The sequence below is a fragment of the Carettochelys insculpta genome, chromosome 9 (assembly GCF_033958435.1).
Source record: "Carettochelys insculpta isolate YL-2023 chromosome 9, ASM3395843v1, whole genome shotgun sequence".
NCBI classification, from domain to species: Eukaryota; Metazoa; Chordata; order Testudines; family Carettochelyidae; genus Carettochelys; species Carettochelys insculpta.
Window position 1 is genome coordinate 63,171,647 of NC_134145.1, and position 20,256 is coordinate 63,191,902.

The window sequence follows — 20,256 nt, forward strand, 5'->3', positions numbered from 1 at the left end:
AGGAGAATATTGACATTCAAGAGGCGTTATTACAGAAAGATCCTGAGAATAGGATGGATGCAGAAGGTCACCAATGAGGAATTCTACTGGAAGATACAGACGAAAGAGAACCTATTGCAGAAGGTTATAAGATGCAAGTTACAGCTATTCGGGCATAGCTGCAGAAGGAAGAAGGAAGAAAAAATCAAGACCCTGGTATTCGGCATAAGGGATGGTTCGAAGGGGAGAGGCAGACCCCACAGAGAATGGGGAGATGATATAGTAGATTGGTGGGGAGCTAGTCTACAGAAACTGGGAAAGATGGAAGGAAATAGTGAGGGAGGCATCAGACACCAGCAGGTGCTAAGCCCGTGGTTGCTGATGGTGATGATAAATTGCAGCATAAACCATCAGTCTGGAGGGAGCTGAGAAATCTGATGACTAGCAGCTGAAGTTCTGCATGCACAGGGTGCCTTTAAAGCAGCCACTTACGGGGGCATCAGTGGTGCAGCTGCCTCAGGAGCCAATGTGTGACAAGAGACGGCAATTTCCTGCCATGTCTTTGGGAAATCTTACTGCATTAGGCTGATGTACCGTGGGCCAGTGATGGTAGCTCATTGCATGGAGGAGAGGAACTAGGAATGGTGGAGGTGATTGAGAGATTCACCAGGTTTCAACACCTTCAGGGAGCTGTCACCAGGGAGAGATGCTCACCAGCTCTGGTTCAACTGGGTTCTCCAGTGACTGACAGGCAGAGTTCGGACTTTCGGGATAATAGCCTGTTTGCTAAACTGACTGCAGTGCTGGGCCAGCAAGCAGACAGGCTCTTCCGTCCAAGGAGACGGCCTGTTCTTCTGGGGAGGGGCTGGAAGGGCTCCAGTGAGCTGAGGCCCATAAGCCTGTGAACATTGTACACATCTGTGCATGGAATGTGTGTAGAAGGTCCTAATGGGGTTCTGCATTTTCTCTGTTGTGCTTTTACCTGTCCCATATATGTGCTTGCTTAGAAAGAGCTGCGGGGGGACCTGTGACCGCTGGCAATTACCGCGGCTCAGACCCCACAGAGAGGAAGCCAAAGTGCAAGTGCTGGGCTGTTCAGGCAGTCTGGCTGGCTGAGAATATTGCCTGGTACAGCCTGGGACAGATGTTTCTCAGAATGGAGAGAGAGATGTGTCCTAGGGTGGGCAGCCTCAAAGGAGCATGGAGAGGAAACACAGGCACATGTGACTCCATGATAATAGGGTTTCATACCTGGGCTGTCTTAGACAGGCAAAAGGAGCATGTTTGTAGGGGGCCGTATGGTGATGGAAAATCCAACCCCTTCACATGCTCCAGCACTGACACAGAGAGAACAGGAGGGCCATGTGCCCCCGATTACAGCCCACAGCATAGCAAACCCACACATACATGGCCAGAGTGTTGCTGCAGCCTGGCTCTTGCAGCCCCACACCTGGCCTCTTAGGGCCCTAGGAGCCCTGTGTAAGTTAGAGCAGCGCAGAAGGTGCTGTAAAGCACAACTGGGGCCTGGCCTGCAGTCAGGGAGTCTCTCCTTCTGCCCAAAAGGAAAGTGCTGCATCGCCCTTGCCGGCACCCTAAGCAAGGAGCTCGCCCTTGCGTAACAATGGCTATAGGACTGGTTTTCAAGTCAGCATCCCCTTCTTGCCAAACTCGCAGTGTGTGGCAATTAGGGTACTATCCAGCTATTTCCACCCTGCAGCCAGGAGCAGCCCTGGCTATTTCTTGATCTGCAGCTAGTCCCACGGCTCACGTTGCACCCCTCCCCTCCCTTGCTAGTTTTGGAACAAAATCCGAGAGCCTCCCACATCCGAGACCCTGGCTTCTGCCAGTGCCAGCAAGGGTCAGTTACGAAACTGCCCAGGGAAAAGTTCCACTTTCAGAGCGAGCCCCACCCCATTGTGTGTCCAGATATTCCTCCAGCATTGTGCGAGTGGAGTTACACCGAGTGGCTCTTTCCACAGCTTCCCAGACACATTTGGAAAAGAGCGTGGCTTCGTCAAACAAGACTCAGACGTGAGGTAAGGGAACTAAACCCCACTGTCTAGTAGATGGTGAAGTCGGTGCCACAGAATTGGAGCACAGCTGTCTGACTACTACAGGTGGCTAGGGTTAGCTCTCCTGCAGTGTATTTGGTTTGCTTCAGAATCACCTCTGCAACTGTGTTCACGAGTGGCCCCACGGGAAGCAAATTATATTCGTGTGGTTTTATGTGCAGCTGAACTTCTATGACTGTTCCTGCCTCAAAGCAGCTGAGACCGTAGAATATGCCTTCTGCAAGTTTTGTTCAAATTTGACATGTGTATGTTTGTTTCATAGCAAACGGCGTGAGTAAGTCCTTAGTAAATATGAATGCAAGCAGCAAAATGCAATTACTGGGCAAACAAAGCTAATGCAGTAAATAAGAGCAGGTAAATAGGATGTATGTCTGTGGTGTGGGTTTAGATGCCGTGCTTGGACATAGGAAATGAAGTAATGGAGCTGGTCAGGAAAGGGTTTTTTTGTCCTACAAAAACAAGTCAATGAAAACAAGACTTAAAAAAAAAAACTTACTTGACGTAGAAGGTTTTCCATGAAAAACATCACATTTCCACCAACAATAGAAAAAGTGGAAGAAAAAAAATCCATTTTTTTTACCTAAAACTTGAACTTACTAATAGCAAACTAATTGTCAGAGAAAGGCAGAAAACATTTCAGTGGCTGGGAGCTGATGCTAGAAACATTCAAGCTATCAATAAATTGCCCATTTTTTCTGGTGAGGATAATTAACTAGCAGAATAACTTGCCAAAGTTTGTGGAAGTCTTCATCCCTCAAATTCGTTAACGATGCCTTCATATCTATCTGAAAGAGAGGTCCTAATTCAAGCACAAGGCATTGGGCACAGTACAGAAAAATTACTGGATCAATTTCTAAATGCTGTGTTATGCAGGAGGTCAGAACTAGATCAGCATAGTGGTCAAGTCTGGCCTTAAATGCTCATTAATTACCCCGAGTAGAAATAGAGCTATGTTAAAAAGCCCATGTCCTTGTGGAAACATTCTATGTAGTAGGTCCCTATACCGTACTAACTGCATTCTGTCGCTGTTTAACCCCACATGAGCATCTGCTACTTAAGGTCCCTCTGTATAATGAGCAGGCTCAGCAGCTGCACCTCGGCGAGCGAGGAATTATTTTCTCAATGACGTTGTTCTCTTTGTGTTCAATCTGACTTGCTGCTCCTTTTGACTGAAGCGGTACAGGGCGCGTTCCCCGAATTCCATCCACCGGCAGGCTGGCGTGATCCCCCCCGACCCAGGGCACCATGGTGAAGACGGTTGCAATTATCGGCGCCGGCGTGAGCGGGCTGGCCTCCATCAAGTGCTGCCTGGACGAGGGATTGGAGCCCACCTGCTTCGAGAGAAGCGATGACATCGGGGGGCTGTGGCGATTCACAGTAAGTGGTGTGTGGGGGTTCGTTGCCTGTCATGGGATTAGCTACACCTGGCCCAGGCCAGTAAGCAGAGACTGTTCATTCCCCGCAGAATGGAGTCACTCCACCTCAACAGCCTTAGACAGAGCGAGTTTGTCCTGTGCTGGTGACTGGCCACTGTGGTGGAGACAACCTTGGGTTCCTGCAAACTCCCCAGCCCCCAGGCTTTGAGCAGCACCCAGACAGCCCTCTGACTCTGTCCCAGGCTGGGGCCCCACTGGCTGGCAGCCGCCATGCTGCCTAGCCTGCCCTTAAATTGCCCCGTAGCTTAGGGATGCTCTCTCCTGAACTCTGCCCATACGGATGCTCCAAGTTTAACCCTTTGGGGACGCGTGAGAGAGAAACGGAGGAATTCAGCCCTTGCACAGAGACACCATCAGCCTGCGCACTTTACTCCTCGGGTACCTCTACACTGCAGCTGGAGCTGTTATTTCCAGCTGTCTGGGAGAGCTGGCTTACCAAAAAGAGTAGCAGAGAGGTGATAGCATGAGCCATGGGTGGGCTTTGTCGCCCACGTCCGCACCTAGAGTTGTGCATAAGGTTGTGCTCAGGGTGGCAAAGCCTATGCGCACCACCATGGCTGTACAGCTGTTATCCCTCTTCTAGCCTGACCTGAGCTAGCAGTGGGATGGGGATTATGCTCCCTGCCCCACTGCAGACATGCCCTTAGAACACACACCCGATACAGATCCATAGGACAGCAACAAACGCCCTGCCTCGGCAGCCTCCCACTCCCTTTGGGCCCTCCCACCTGCCCCTCATCCTGCTGAGGCTTCTGTTTCTAGCAGTGGGCTCTGGCCTTCTTGCTCGGGAGTCTGCCTCTTTTTCGAAAGCAGGGCCCGGCTCCTCTCCCTCACATAGAATTGTAGACTCCTAGTGCTGGAGGGGACCTCAGGAGTCATCAAGTCCAGCCCCCGCCCAAAACAGGATCAACTCCAACTAAATCATCCCAGCCAGGGCTTTGTCAAGCCGGGACCTAAACCTCTAGGGATGGAGATTCCACCACCTCTCTAGGTAACGCGTTCCAGTGCTTCACCTCCCTCCTGGGGAAAGAGTTTTTCCTAATATCCAACCTAGACCTCCCCCTGTAACTTCAGACTATTGCTCCTTGTTCTGCCATCTGTCACCACTGAGAACTGCCTCTCTCCAACCTCTTTAGAGCCCCCTTCAGGAAGTTGAAGCCTGATATCAAATCACCCCTCAGTCTTCTCCTCTGAAAACTAAATAAGCCCAAATTCCTCAGCCTCTCCTCAGAGGTCATGTACTCTAGACCCCTAATGATTTTTGTTGCCTTCCGCTGAGCCTGCTCCAATGTGTCCACATCCTTTCTATACTGGTGGGGCCCAGAACTGGATGCAATACTCCAGATGTGGCCTCACCCATGCTGAGTAGAGGGAATAACGTATCTAGATCTGCTGGAAATGCTCCTCTTACCCTTACATACCATTAGCCTTTTTGGCTACCGGGCACACTGTTGACTCATATCCAGTCGCTCATCCACTATAATCCCCAGGTCCTTTTCTGCTTCACTGCTATTTAGCCAGTTGGTCCCCAACCTGTAACAATTGGTTCCGCTTGTTGAACCTCATCAGATTTCTTTTGGCCCAATCCTGCAATTTGTCTAGGTCACTCTGGACCCCACCCCAACCCTCCAATGTATCTACCTGACCCCCTAGCTTAGCGTTGTCTGTAAATGTGCTGAGGGTGCAATCCATCCCCTCCTCCAGTTCATTAATAACAATGTTGAACAATACTGGTCCTAGAACCAATCTTTGGGGCACTTCACTTGAAACTGACTGCCAGCCAGACACTGAGCCATTAACCACTACCTGTTGGGCCCATCTGGCAAGCCAGGTTTCTGTCCATCTGACTTTTCCAGTCCTTTCTCCCCCAGCAGGTCTGCTGGCAGTGGGCCGTTGTCCCAGTTTCAGACATGGGCTGTATTGTGCCACAAAAGAAAAGTTTTGTTCCACGCAGTCAGAGTGAAAAACCAGAGTCTGCGGGATCAAATGCAATTAATTCTGACCTGGATGGTGACCCATCCCAGCACTGGAATGCAGGGACAGGCAGGGGTTTAAGTAGGTCCTAAGTCCAGTCCCAGTAATCCACTCTGTCTCTGTTGTACAATGACACAGAGTGTCTTCAACCTGCCCTCTGGGTAACTCATTAACTCTCCAGAGCCCCTGCCTGCTAGTGCCCCAGTGTCTGTGGTTCATTAGCAGCTACTCATTTCCCAGCAAAAAGCAGCTGATTGGCAACTTTGGAAGAATAGCATAATTCCCCTGCTGGTGAGTGCAAAGGTGGGGAGGGGCCTGCACCGTGCTTCCCTCTGCCCTGTACCCTGCTCTGGCACAGGGGTCTGGGCTCAGCATGTACCAGTGCTTCCTTTCTTCACTGCACCCCACAAATTTCCCTGCAGCCAGGGCTTTCCATGGACAGTGGGAACACAGGGAGGCCCATGGGACTGCCTGGAATGCCCCCCTGCCAAGCTCCCCAGGCTTCAGAGTCCAATCCCATTTCACTACCAGGGGAAAGGCTCTTCCAAAGAGCTGCAAATAAGCACCAAGCCAGCTCCTAATATCTGAATGCTGTTCACACTGAAGAAAAGGGGACAGGATCAGTTCTCAGGGGACAAGCGATTACCAGTCATGAGCTGTCTTCATCATGCTTGCTAATTACTGACAGTCACTGCATTCATGACCCCAGGTGATGGGTGGAGAAACTGAGGCACGGAGAAGTTAAAATGCGCCCAAAGCCACACCAGTAAATTAGTGACAGCTGGGACGCAGACAGCTCAGAGCCCAGAGCCCCTCCCCCAGGTTTGTTCCCCTAACTCAGTGCCCCGCCTGGACATTCTTCCTAGAAAATGACGAGTTGGCAAAATGTCCTCAGCAACCTGGGCAAGGGAAACCCAGCAACAAACATCCCAGGATCTGGGTCCGTCGTCTTTCCCGCTGCCCCGCTGAGAAGGGGGAAATGAATGAATTCGTGTTTTAACTCTCTGGGGAAGCCGCCCCCTGGAAGGCCCACAGAGACAGGAAAGAGAGGGTGGGAAGTTGCTGGCAGACCTCTGCTCCCTATGGTCTCAGGTACTCAAATATGGGAACATGCTTAGCATTTCAGGGTGTGTCTGCACTGCAGCTGAACACCGGCGGCCAGCCCTGACTTGAGTTCATGGGCTTGGGTAAAGGGCCGTTGGTTTGATTGCCGTTTAAATGGTCAGGCCCATGCCTGAGTCCATGCTCTGGGATCCCCAAGCAGGGGGCTGTGTAGACCCTTGAGCTCAAGATAGTTTGGGGCCCCAGAGCTCAGGCTCCATCTTTATCCCAGAGGTCTACGCAGCCCCTTAGCCAGAGCCCTACCAGCCGGAGTCAGCCAGCACAGGCCAGCCATGGGTTTTTAATTGCCACACAGACACACCTGCGGTGCCTGAGAGTCATGGGAAAGCCCCTTCTGGGCTGCTGCCCATGGGCCATGGTGGGCTCTTCCTTCCCAAGAGGGAAGCTCAGGGGAAGGACGGCAGAGGAGGCATTCCCCCCCCGTGGAGCACTGACCCAGCCACAGCGCCCCCAGGGGGGCTGCGGGGTCAAGGATTGGTGGGGGAGCTATAATAGAAGGCTGGAGAAGGCTTCTCTGGTGTGGAAGGGAGGAAGGCCCTGGCCTCGGATGACTCCTGCAGGCAGCCCTGCCCCACGGGGCCCTTATGGGATTCCAGGGCGACATTCCTCCTGCCCTCTGTGCAGCTGTGCAAGGAAGAGGAAGGGGTCCTGCTCAGGACAGCTGATGAGGGGGCGAGGGGGGGCCTGGCATTTCAAAGGGGCCCAGAGTTCCAGCCACCACCACCACTACTGCTGCAGCAGTAACCAGAGTGCCAGAGGCAGCGCCGTGGTCGGGCAGCGCTAAGGGCTGTATGCCCTAGGCTCCTCCCATTCTTCCCTTGGCCCCACCCCCTCCATGGCTCACAGAGTCAGGCCCCACCCTCCCAACCCACCCCACAGTGCTGTCAGTCCAGCTGCTCTCGTGCGGAGATCAGCTGCGATTGGGCCCCCAGCGAAGAGAGCCATTTAATTCTGGTGTGAGCGCCCAAGTCTGTTTCCTAATCTCATCGGTGCCCCGCCATGACTGGAACCCCAACGCTCCGAAGAAAGCGGGGTTGCAGCGTTTGTTCCCTCTCTGGCTCCATGGGCAGAATTCACTCACTCTTCCCGCTCACACTGTGCCTACAGGAGCATGTTGAAGAGGGAAGGCCCAGCCTTTACAAATCTGTGGTCAGTAACACCTGCAAGGAGATGTCAGCCTTCACCGACTTCCCATATCCTGAGGATTTTCCAGTCTTCCTGCCCCACGCCCACATCCTAGAGTATCTCCGGAGGTATGCCAACCATTTTGGCCTTCTGAAGCACATCCAGTTCAAGGTGAGTTATAAAATGCAGCAGCTGGTCCGTGTCCATGTGACAGGATAACAGCCCAGAGCTTCCGGCTGAAGGAGTGATGTGTTCACATGAGCAGTCCAGGCTCATGCTTTTGGTGCTGAAAGTGCTGACTTCAGAAGCTCCTGGTGGAAAAGCAGGTTGGCCCTCCCTTCTCCAGCACCCTCAGGTCCTGAACAAGGGAGTTTGCAGGCCCAGAGGGGCTCAATTCTGGCCCCTCTGCTGCTGGCCTCTGGGCTGTCCTGAGGGATTGCCAGACTCCCAGCCAAGTTCCCCTCCTGGTCGCTGGCCCAGTTCCCAAGCTGTTCCCATGGCTGTTGGCCCTGGCCATCAGGCTCTACTCCCAGCTGACCTGGCATCCAGCCACCAGCCCCTCTGCCACTGGACTCCTGACTACTGCTGGGGCTCTCTGAGTCAGGGACTCTCTGGTCAAGGAACATCTGATGTCCTGTTGGACTATGGAAGTTGCTAAACCAGAGAGTCCCAGACCAGGAAGTTCAACCTGTACAAGAATGGGCTACCAGACCTGCACGCGTGATATAAGTCAAGCCTCAGAGGCACCATGTACCTCCTCAAATCAGGCTACTTACTGGGTATAGCTTATGTATCAGGGTGATGCCTAAGAGCCCTATCCGAACGAAGGGCCAGATTGCCAAAGCTATTTCAGTGCCTAAACACATAGCAAGCCATCACATGGGATTTTTCTAGAGCATCGTGGTGCTTAACTCCCACTGAAACCAACAGGAGTTTGCCACTTTGGAAAACCCTACGAGATACCAATCTGCATCTTCGGGTGCCTAAATTTCCTTGAACATTTGGTTTCAGGCCCCCAGCTGTGCTAGGTGCTGGACAAACACAGGACAAAAGGATGGCCCCACCCCATGGAACTTACAATCAATGCTGGCTGAAAAACAGAAACCCCTTCCCATGAAAAGTGTCAAGGGGGAAGGAAACAGTCCCAAACTGGCACAAAATGGCAGAGATTCAATTTTTATTATGTTGTGTGCCAGGTTTGCAAGAGAAAAATCCATTTCACAACTGAAACCTTTGCAGCTTCTCAGCTGACCACTTTGAAGACTAATAACTGAGAGGTAGCCGTGTTAGTCTGTACTATCGGCAAAAAAAACCCAGCAGTCATGTAGCACTTGAAAGACTACAAGATAATTATTTTGTTAGTCTTTAAAGTGCTAAGTGACTGCTGTTCCACTTGGAAGATTGTTGTGAATTTCACTTGACATTAACAACGCACATCCAGAGAATGTGAGAGAGGTAGAGAACCAACCATTCAACCTCCCCACTAGCAGCTCCAGGAGCTGGAATGGCATCGTGAACAAGTTCTCGCATCTCTGGCTCTTAGAGGTGGGGGAAGAGGGGTGAGATGGAGAGGCAACGTGCCTGGCCTGTCTCCCTTTGCAGCTCTCCTGGAAAGCTTGCGTTGGTCACTGGCAGAAGGTGAAACTGAGAAGAGCCACCCGGGAGTCTGTCCTTTCCATTTTCCTTGCAGCAAAGTGAAACCTTTCTGCAATACTGAAACTTTCTCATGGAAAATTCTGATATCGCAAAAGTGGCAAGTTTTGACCAGCTGTATTCACAATCTAAATAAATCTGTCTCCAGGCCAAGACCAGGCTGCATCCCTCCCTGTCTGGAAAGTGGTCCAGCCAATTTTCCCAATGCATAGATTGTCATAGACTGTTTACTTTATTTATATTTATTACACATTTATTTATTATACTGGTGGACTGTATTTGTTTGGTTCAACATTTCAGACCACAGTCGTCAGCATAAGGAAACGCCCTGATTTCTCTGCCACTGGCCATTGGACTATTGTGACGGAGTCTAATGGGAAGCAGGAGTCATCTGTTTTTGATGCTGTTATGGTTTGCATTGGCTATCTCTCGGATCCATCCCTGCCGCTGGAGTTGTTTCCTGGTACAGGAAGTCTTGTGTTTACTATTAAGCGTTTCTGCGTGGCAGACAAGGAGATTAAAAAAAAAAAATTTACAAATAGGAACATTTTTGTTTCCATGTTCTAATTTCCTAGAGCTGTTGACTGCCATCAGGTTGATAAGCGTAATTAAGGGAAAGCTTTTGTTTTCCAAGCTGTGCCCTTCCCAAGTCTGGCTAATGTATAGGCACACTTCCACGCAGAGGGGTAGCTCTGTTAGTCTGTTACTTTAAGAACTGCAAGCAGCCCTGTGGCACCTTAGAGACTAACAAATGTGTTAGGTCATGAGCTTTTCGTTGGTAAAACCCACTTCATCAGATGAGATGCAGTGGAAATTACAGAATCCAGGGGTGTCTATAACAGCAAAAGATGTTACCGCTCAATTGTAGGAGCAGTGTTAATGAAGCTAATTAAGTTAGGCTGGATGTGTCTCATTCATAGTATGTGATATCAGAGGCCACTGTTGCAGGGGGACCGGGCAAGTGTCATTGTCCTGCTGCCTTGCTGACCCTCCCCCTCCCACCCCACTCTACCCAGGCTCTACCCTCTTCCCACCCCTGCTCCACCCCACTCCTGCCTCTTCCCACAGAAGCACCACACTGCTTCCCCCATCCCCTGGAGTGGTGTGGCTGAGGAATAGCACTTGCAGGCCATGCCACTGTGGTGGAGGGGTAGGACTGCCCCCATTCTCATTGGAAGAGGTGTGGCGCTCATGATGAGCGGGAAGGGAGGATGACACAGAGGAGGGGCCCATGTGTCCCCCTGTCTAGCCCACCAGGGAGTGCGCTGTGCTGCCCTCAGTATTTTCAAACACTGCTGGCATTGTCTCAGGCATTCTATCCACAGGGCTCGTGTTGAAGGGGGAGGAACGGACAGCAAACTTTCCAGAGGCACACTTCTAAGGGAGTTGCTGTGGGACTAGGTGCTTGTCACCAAATCACGACTGACCAGGGATTAAGATGCCTTGATCTGGAAATCCTGTATTTAATTTGGACCCAGTTTCCTTTATAAGACTCGTTCTGGTGTGATTGTTCGGAATACAGTAGTGTTGTTAGGTCGCCTGTATAGAACTTTGTTAAAGGTAGAGTAATTTGGTCTTACCCACCAAAGCTCATCATCTAATTAATAAATTAGTTAGTCTTTAAGGTGCTACAGGGCGGCTTGTTTTTGGTGAAGCTACAGACTAACACAGAGACCAACTCCAGCATTGCTAGTCACACGCAGAAGGGTCTCAACGTTCGCATGGGTTCCATGTTGAGAACCCTCTCGAATGGTGAGTTCTATGAATATGGCTCCTGCCGGGGGCCCCAGCGGAAGCGGGGGCTGCCAGCGCTCCCGCCCAGGGACTTGGGGAAGTGCCGGCTGCCAGCACTCCTGCCTGGAGTCCTGGGGGAAGTGGCTGCTTGCAAATAATTGAATACATTAACATTAAGTTCACGAATCTTGAGCCCCTACCGTACAGGCACTCAGCCTCACACATCACTTGAAAACGTTCAGGACCATATCCTGTTTGCTTTACTGGCTCCTGGTGGCTGAGGGCCCAGGAGGTCGTAGTTCTTTCTCTCCCCTGCCCCTGTCAGTCATGGATTCCCTGACTGGGGGGCCCGTTGTGATCATTTAGTCTGACCTCCTTCACTATGCCAGCCAGAGAATTTCGCCAGCGTAATTTCTAGGGAAGCATCTATTTTAGATTTTAAAATTTTGACTGACGGAAACTCCGCCACAACCCTCAGTGGTTCTCCCAGTTCTGTGGGAGAAGAAGGGGATGAGGGGATAATTCTACCTGCTTTCTGCTCCCTGGCTTTGCTGATGACTGTCTGCAGAGTAGGGAGGGGATGACCCCATCTGTCAATTTCCATCGATTCCTAGGCCAGAAGGTTACACACCACAGAAGCTCACCCAGAAAGGGTCTGAACCAAGAGCTCCTCTTCTAGGAGGGCCTCTTGTGAGGCTCCAAGGACAGGGAGGCATTCATAACATGGGCTTAGCTGAGGCAGCAGGATGGCCTCGTCATTTCACCGGCTGGGCCCTAGCAATAAGGCCCACTCACCCTCTCAGGAGCAAGTCTCCCAGGAAGGGCAAAGACCAAGGACCCTTTACCCCCTGAAAAATATAATGGCAACAAGCCTCGTGCTGCAGTCATTTATTTTCTCCTGTCCTGACTAGCAAACCCCCTTCCAGGAACACCAATGAACTCCAGGATATGGCTCCAAATTATAACATACTTGCAGTCCAGTAATATTGTCCAGATCCCCCCAAAACCCCATTGATCAGAAAGTGCTTAAATTTCATCCCCGTGTGAGTGAGCGCCTCCCCCTTTTCCTCACAGGGATAGAGAAGTTCGAAGGCAAGTACTTTCACAGCCGCCATTACAAGCATCCAAACGTCTTTGAGGGGAAGAGAGTCCTTGTGATTGGCATGGGGAATTCTGGAGTGGATATTGCAGTTGAGGCCAGTCGGGTGGCTGAAAAGGTACGTTTCTCCAGCTACTTCCAAACTGGGGGTGGGGAGTGACACTGATGCTGTTGGGGGCTGGGGGAAAAAGCAGACATGCTTCTGGGATGCATTAACAGGAGTGTCGTGAGCAAGATGCAAGTTATTCTTCCGTTCTACTCAGCACTGATTAGGACTCAACTGGAGTATTGCGTCCAGGTCTGGGCGCCACATTTTTGGAAAGATGTGGTTAAAACTGGAGAGGGTCCAGAGAAGACCAGTTGAAATGACAAGTGGTCTAGAAAATATGACCTATGAGAGAAGATTAAAAGAACTGGGTTTGTTTAGTTTGAAAACAGAAGGCTGAGAGAGGACCTGATCTCTGCTTTCAAGTACCTAAAAGGTTGTTATGAGGAGGAGGGAGAGAAATTATTCTCCTTAACCTTTGACGATAGGAAAAAGTAATGGGCTTAAATTGCAGCCAGGTAGGTTTAAATTGAACATAAGGAAAAGATTCCTATAGGTCAGCATGGTTAAGCATTGGAATAAATTGCCCAGGATGGTTGTAGAATCTCCATCATGGGAGATATTTAAGAACAGGTTGGATAAATATCTAACCGGGATGATCTAGATGGTGCTTGGTCCTGCTGTGAGGGCAGGGGACAGGACTTGATGACTTCTTGAGGTCTCTTCCAGTTCTAGTGTTCTCTGATATTGATTTTTGTTGCATGCATTGGCCAGTAGAAGTGAAGCCTTTCAAAAACCATGCAGATCAAAATGTCAGGAGAAAGGTGCCGAGAACCAGGAGCTAGAGATTATTCCCACAGAACCAGAATATTGCTTTTTCAGAGACCCACGAGCAATGAAAATTCTGCCCCGTGCTACAATCTCTAGGACTTTAACATACACTTTGTAGCACTGCAGTCTCCAAGATAGCAGCAGATGGACTGAAGAGTCCACGGTGGCTTTCTCCTGTCCCTGCCCCTCTCTCACGCGATTCTGAGAGGCCTTGAATACTTTGCTCTGTGGGTGAAGCCACGGGTCAGTTTTTGCCAGGGATCAGTTTCATAAACATGAGGAAAGCAATTCACTCTCCAAAGTTCTGCTGCTCTCTTGTCTTCTAGGTGATGATCAGCACAAGCCAAGGCGCCTGGGCAATCAGTCGGGTGTTTGACAACGGCTACCCCTGGGACATGGTCTTCCTAACTCGTTTCATGAATGTGATCCGAAACTCCCTCCCAGGCCCCCTTGCAACGTGGCTGGTTGCACACAGGGCAAGCCAGTGGTTTGACCATGCAAACTACGGCCTGGTCCCTAAGGACAGGTAGATCCTGTGCTTCTGCTCCAGGTGGTGATACTGTGGTTACAGAGCCAAAGAATGGTGGAGATGGGTGGAATGCAACTCGGGGTCTACAGAGTATTGCATGAGCAATGCAAACCCACGTGTAAAGGGTGTGACATAGGAATGGAAGGCGGGCTCTGAGGTGTGGATCAGCCAGGTTTTCAGGGCACAGATGAAGAAGAGGATCACCTGACCTACATGACGCAGAGGAGGGGATTCGAGCCTAGTCCTGCCCCAGGCTGGGGCGCTTGAACACGGGGGCAGTCAAACAGTTAGGACCCTCCCAATTTTTACCACGTGTAAGCACAAGAGATGGAGGAGGGGCAGAGAGGAGTGAGATGGGCCTCGGGGGGGACGGGTGGCATGGGATCAGGACCACCGCAGGGCCTTGGTTTGGATGCCGGTGGCCCTCCATCTTCACTTTTAGTGACCTTCTGCCACTCCTGAGACCCATAAAGAGTCTGGCAGTTTTTCAAATGTGTTTCTGCTCAGACCTGCGTCTGACAAAGTGGCTCTTTGCCCACGAAAGCTTATGCTCATACATTTCTGTTAGTCTATAAGGTGCCACAGGACCCCTTGTTGCTTTTGCTCAGAAAAGTGACTCTGTCAGAGCACTGTGAGCAAATAGGCCCTTCAGCAGGGGAGGCAGCAGTGACAGGTGTGTGCTTAAAGCAGGTTGCAAGAGGGGCTGAATTTAGTTTGAGACTTCCAGACCCTGGAGATTTGCTTGGGGTCAGGTGGGAAACGGGACCCTGTTTCTGAGTCGGGTGACATTTGCAGTCACGCTGATGCCCAGGTCCGAGGTCATTCTGCAACTTTCTGCTGACATGCATGGCGTGACCTTGGTTGAACCTGCAATCTGAAGGCGTGCCTGCACCTTTTAATGCAGAGATGTGATACGGGAGCCTGTGCTGAATGATGAACTTCCAAGCTGCATCATCACGGGGAAAGTCACGGTGAAACCGGCTGTGAAGGAGATCAAGGAAAACTCAGTCGTGTTTCAAAACATCTCTGTGGAGGAACCCATTGACATCATCGTCTTTGCCACAGGATACAAGTTTTCCTTCCCTTTCCTGGAGGAATCTGTCCTCAAAGTCGAAAAGAAGCAGGCGTCCCTATACAAATATATCTTTCCCCCTCACCTGGAGAAGCCAACGCTGGCAGTCATTGGCCTCATCAAGCCATTTGGTGCGGTCATGCCAGTCATGGAAATTCAAGCTCGCTGGGTCACGCGAGTCTTTAAAGGTAGGTCGATCCAGAAGGTTGGTACAATCCCAGCAGTTGCACAAAGAAAAAGGCAGCGTTTCTGACACGGGGGGGTACATTACCCCACAGCCGTGCTGGGCATCCTGCGGCCCGTGCGCCACATGCAGCTAAGTGGGTTTCTTTGTGTGGCCCGTGCTCCGTAGTGCTGGGTTTCGTTGGCTTCCATCCCCACGGCATAGCTCTGAACAGCAGACTTCTCAAACATGTTCATAGAGCTCAAAGCCAAAAAGAGATGTGAGATGATCCAGCCCAATTTCCTTAATAGCCCAGACCTTAAATTTCACTGCCCTCCTTCCTCCTTCTGCACTGACCTCAATAATTTGTGCTTGGCTAAAGCATCTCTTTCAAAAGTCTTGATCTGAAGATGTCAAAAATGGGGACTCCGCTGCTTCGCTTTGGTTTGTTCCAGTGGTTACTCCTCCTCACTGTTAAAAACTAGCCTTATATCTAATTGCAATTTACCTGTCTTCATCTTCCCCCCAACCCACCCACCCGGCAGGTCAGCAAGGCCCTCTAGAGCAGGCAGAAGACTAGGGCTACATTTACACGAGCCCAAAACTTTGAAATGGCCACGCAAATGGCCATTTCGAAGTCTACTAATGAAGCGCTGAAATGCATATTCAGCACCTCATTAGCATGCGGGCGGCCGTGGCACTTCGAAATTGACGCGGCTCTTCCAGACAGGGCTCCTTTTCGAAAGACCCCGGCTACTTCGAAGTCCCCTTATTCCCATCTGCTCATAGGAATAAGGGGACTTCGAAGCAGGCGGGGTCCTTTCAGAAAGGAGCCCCATCTGGACAAGCTGCGTCAATTTCAAAGTGCCGGGGCCACCCGCGTGCTAATGAGGCGCTGAATATGTATTTCAGCGCTTCATTAGTAAACTTCGAAATGGCCATTTGTATGGCCATTTCGAAGTTTTGGGCTCGTGTAGACACGGCCTAGGTGTGCTTTGAGATGAATAGTTAGGCCTCTTGCCCAGCTGACAAGCTGAGAGCTCTCTGCTCCCAGAAGCAGGAACTAGGGTTTCCAATTGACGAGGGCGAGCATGAAATGACTCAGGCCTTGTCTACACAAACTGGCACAGTTTAGCTAAATGTGCACAAACACCTCAGCAGATGCTCCTATGAGTGAGTTAGTTAAAGCCTGTTACGCCCACCCATGTCCATCGTTTAAATCTTCTCCTAAATGAAGGAAGCTAGATTGAAATGAGCTTGGTTGAGGCTGAAATAAGAGTGTCCACACCAGCCTTTACACCAGGGGTAACTCAATTGGTTCAGACTCCCCCTCCCCACCCTAATGTTAAACAGGCCCAACCACTCATGAGGACAATGCTTTTTCTGGTTCCTAGGCTTGAGTCAGCTGCCGCCAGTGAGCACCATGGTGGAAGAGATCGACAAGGCAAAGAAAAACAAAATTCGCTGGTAAGCCAGGTCCTCTAATGCAAAAGACCCTGAGCCAGATTTAAAATCCCCTGAACCCTCGGAGGTCTCAGAATTCCCAAATTTGGCAGCTTCTCCCTGTCTCTGTATTGAAGTGTCCAAAATCCAGATGTGGAGTCAATTCCCTTACTATGTGTTTGAAGTCCATCTTTTAGCTGGCCACTGTGTAATTACCTGGGAAGTTTGGAAAGACTGTTCAAAGAAGCCCACTGATGATCAAGCAGAATAACTGGGGGAATAAAAAGGGGCAGAATTTCAATAGGATCTCCTTTATTTCACCTGTTGATCAGCATGACATCCCTTCCCCCTCTTTTCTGATTTGTTAAGGTTCGGTTTGTCCTATGATGAGGTCCTGAAAACTGATTGCCTCGTGTATGTTGATGAACTTGCCTCCTTTATCGGCTCAAAACCCAATGTCCTAGCTCTGCTCTTCAAGGATCCAGTCCTGGCCATGAAAATTTTCTTTGGCCCATGCACAGCCTACCAGTACCGTCTGGCTGGGCCAGGGAAGTGGAATGGAGCCAGAAATGCCATCCTGACCCAATGGGACCGGACAATAAAGCCCATGAGAACCCGAGTTGTAGAAGAGCCTCCAAACTTCTGTCTCAATTTGCTTAAACTAATTGGCCTCCTTGCTCTCTTGGCTGCTGTTTTCCTTGGTTTTAAGTAGGCCTCATGTGACTCACAAGTCTATGTGGATAAATCTTCTGGCTAGATTATATCTCTGTATGGGAGGCAGGAAAGTAACGCATACAATGATCCCTTAAGAACAAAAAGGTTTCTAAAGTTAGGGAGAATGAAATCAAACTGTAACCAATGTCACTAAACAATTTCTCTTCTAGCTAAACTACATGCTGCGACCATTGCTCAGATTTAACTAAAGGTGTGAAGTTAAATTGGTGCAGGCCCCAGTATGGACACTCATTTCTTTCCAGAGCGATTTATTTGGGATTATCTTAGTATCATAGAACACTAGAACTGGAAGGGACCTTGGGAGGTCATCAAGTCCAGTTCTCTGTCCTCTCGGCAGGACCAAGCACCATCTAGACCACCCCCGATAAGTATCTATCTAAACTGCTCTTAAAAATCTCCAGTGATGGAGATCCCGGGGTAATTTATTCCTGTGTTTAACCATCTGGACAGTTAGGAAGTTTTTCCAAACGTCCAACCTAAACCTCCCTTGCAGCAGTTTAAGCCCATTGCTCCTTGTCTAATCCTCAGAGGCCCAGGAAAACAATTTTTCTCCCTCCTCCTTGTAACCCTCTTTAAGATACTTGAAAACCGCTATCCTGTCCCCTCTAAGTCTTCTCTTTTCTAAACTAAACAAACCCAGTTCTTTCAGTCTTCCCTCATGGCTCATGTTCTCTAGACCTTTAATCATTCTTGTTGCTCTTCTCTGGACCTTCTCCAATTTCTCTACACCTTTCTTGAAATGTGTTGCCCAGAACTGGACACAATACTCCAGCTGAGGCCTAAGAGGTGCTGAGTAGAGCAGAAGAATGACTTCTTGTGTCTTGCTTTCAACACTCCTGTTAATGCATCCCAGAATCATGTTTGGTTTTTTTGGAACAGCAACACACTGTTGACTCATATTTAGTTTGTGGTCCACTATGACCCCTTTCTTCAGTACATCATCCTGGACAGTTACTTCCCATTTTGTAGGTATGAAACTTTGTTCCTTCCTAAGTGAAGTACTTTGCATTTGTCCGTATTAAACTTTGTCCTGTTTACCTCAGATCATTTCTCCAGTTTGTCCAGATCATTTTGAATTATGAGCCTATCCTTCAAAGCAGTTGCAGCCCCTGCCAGCTTGGTATCATCTGCAAACTTAATAAGCGTACTGTCTATGCCAATATCTAAATCATTGATGAAGATATTGAATAGAACTGGTCCCAAAACAGATTCCTGCGGAACCCCACTTGTTATGCCCTTCCAGCATGACTGCAACATTAATAACTACTCTGAGAACGGTTATCCAGCCAGTTATGCACCCACCTTATAGTGGCCCCACCTATGTTGTGTTTGCCTAGTTTGTTGGTAAGAAGATCATGAGAGCCTTTGTCAAATGCCTTACTAAAGTCTAGTATAGCACGTCCACCGCTTCTCCCTTATCCACAAGACTTGTTATCCCATCCAAAAAAAAAAAAAGCTACCAGATTCAGATTGGTCTGGCATGATTTATTCTTCACAAATCCATGCTAGCTGTTACCTATCACCTTATTTTCTTCCAGATGTTTCCAGATTAATTCCTTAATTATTTGCTGCATTATCTTTCCCAGCACCGAAGTTAAGCTGACTGGTCTGTAGTTTCCTGGGTTGTTCTTTTTTTCCCTTTTTATAGATGGGCACTATGTTCTTTTCCAGTCTTCTGGAATCTCTCCCGATTTCCAGGACTTCTCAAAGATGATAGCTAAAGGCTCAGAAACCTCCTCTATCAGCTCCTTGAGTATTCTAGGATGCATTTCATCAGGCCCTGGTGACTTGCAGACATCTAATTTTTTAAAGTAATTTTTAACTTGTTCTTTTTTTGTTTTATCCTCTAAACCTACCCCTTTCCCACTAGTATGCATTATGTTAGGCATATCAGCATCAGACTTCTTGGTGAAGACTGAAATAAAGAAGTCATTAAGCACCTCTGTCATTTCCATGTTTCCTGATATTGTTTCTCCCTCCTCACTGAGTAGTGGGCCTAGCCTGTCCTTGGTCTTCCTCTTGCTTCTAATATATTTATAGAATGACTTCTTGTTACCCTTCATTTCTCTAGCTTAAATCAGTTAGGAACAGGCCTCTGGAAAAGAAATGTTTTGCCCAGCCAGAAGCTGTGGGAATGACTCAGGAATCAGGAGGTGGGATTCTTTGGCCTCTGCCTATGCAGGAGGTCAGGCGAGGAGACCATAATTGTCTCATCTCTTCTCTAACTTTGACATTTGTCAGATAAAGGAATGGGAAATTTAAAGTCCCTGTGCTTTAATATCAGTAATTAAAATTGGAAGGCCTTCAACCTGCAAGCCCATGAGATCCCTCAAATTTCTCTGAAGTTAATTGGCATCAAAGTCCAACACCTCCCAGGGGAAAAATCTCTGGCTATTCGCTTTTGAGGCAAGACTAGTTAACCAGCAGATTTATCCATATGACAGAGGATAGCTCCTGTCTGTAGTTGTGCTGCTTTCTCTGGAAGTCTTAGCTCCTCAACGTCTAGTGCAGTTCACTCAGTTCGACCACTCCATTAACAAGCTCTTTGAAGTAATAAACACGTCAGCTCTTCCAGAAGGGTTGCTTTGAATTTATGGAGTTGGTTGCCACTTCTTCTACGGTTGCATGCTTGGTGGGAGAATGGGTGGTCTCAGGACGGGGGCTAGGCTGAGATTTGGAAGACCCAGGCTCAGTCCCCTCCTAAGCCGCAAACTGTGTGACGTGGATGGAGGTCCCAAGTCTTCCCCTCACTTCCTTGGTGACTGGGGGACCTGCTCTGTGCCTCACTTCCCCTTTACTCATGAAGTGCTCAGTTCCTACAACAGCAGGAACACTCTAAGTACCTCAGATCAAAAGTTTACCACAGTCTGCAGCTTTAGCCCTTCGAACTTGGTGGGTTGGTTTTGCTGCCGTAAACAACACAATTGTCTTGTCATATTGTAATTTAGGGTATGGCCATCCATGAAGATATAGTCCTGCTCTTTGCATTGTTGTAGCCAGATTGATGCCAGGCTAAGAGAGACAAGGCAGGGGAAGTAATATCTTTTAAGGCACTGGCTTCTGCTCCTGAAAGAGACAAGCAGTCGAGTAATGCTGAGATCATCCCCAGGTAACTCAAAAGGTCGTCACCAACAATAAAAGATAGGAGCTCACACCAGCGTGCCCTGTAGGCTGAGCACTTGGGCGGCCACTAGGAGAATATTAGGTGCTGCCCAGCTGATTAGCAGAGCACCCACAGCCGGC

General features: G+C 49.5%; 1 protein-coding gene across 1 annotated transcript; it reads left to right on the forward strand.

Moving 5' to 3' along the window:
- Positions 1-1,876: 1,876 nt before the first annotated feature.
- LOC142017448 (flavin-containing monooxygenase 1-like) lies at positions 1,877-19,639 on the forward strand. Its single transcript, XM_075002304.1, has 9 exons — positions 1,877-2,015; positions 3,227-3,428; positions 7,691-7,879; positions 9,662-9,824; positions 12,170-12,312; positions 13,398-13,597; positions 14,505-14,860; positions 16,230-16,302; positions 16,648-19,639. Exons 2-9 carry the CDS (start codon positions 3,297-3,299, stop codon positions 16,988-16,990), a joined length of 1,599 nt encoding a protein of 532 aa, XP_074858405.1. The 5' UTR covers positions 1,877-2,015; positions 3,227-3,296; the 3' UTR covers positions 16,991-19,639.
- The last annotated feature ends 617 nt before the right edge of the window (positions 19,640-20,256 follow it).

What these genes read in the sequence shown, in the direction of transcription:
- LOC142017448 (XM_075002304.1), top strand. Translation starts at nt 3,297, where the DNA reads ATGGTGAAGACGGTTGCAATTATCGGCGCCGGCGTGAGCGGGCTGGCC. An exon ending in GCCGCTGGAGTTGTTTCCTG is followed by an intron (nt 9,825 to 12,169) that starts GTACAGGAAGTC and finishes TTTTCCTCACAG; the next exon opens with GGATAGAGAAGTTCGAAGGC. An exon ending in GGTCACGCGAGTCTTTAAAG is followed by an intron (nt 14,861 to 16,229) that starts GTAGGTCGATCC and finishes TCTGGTTCCTAG; the next exon opens with GCTTGAGTCAGCTGCCGCCA.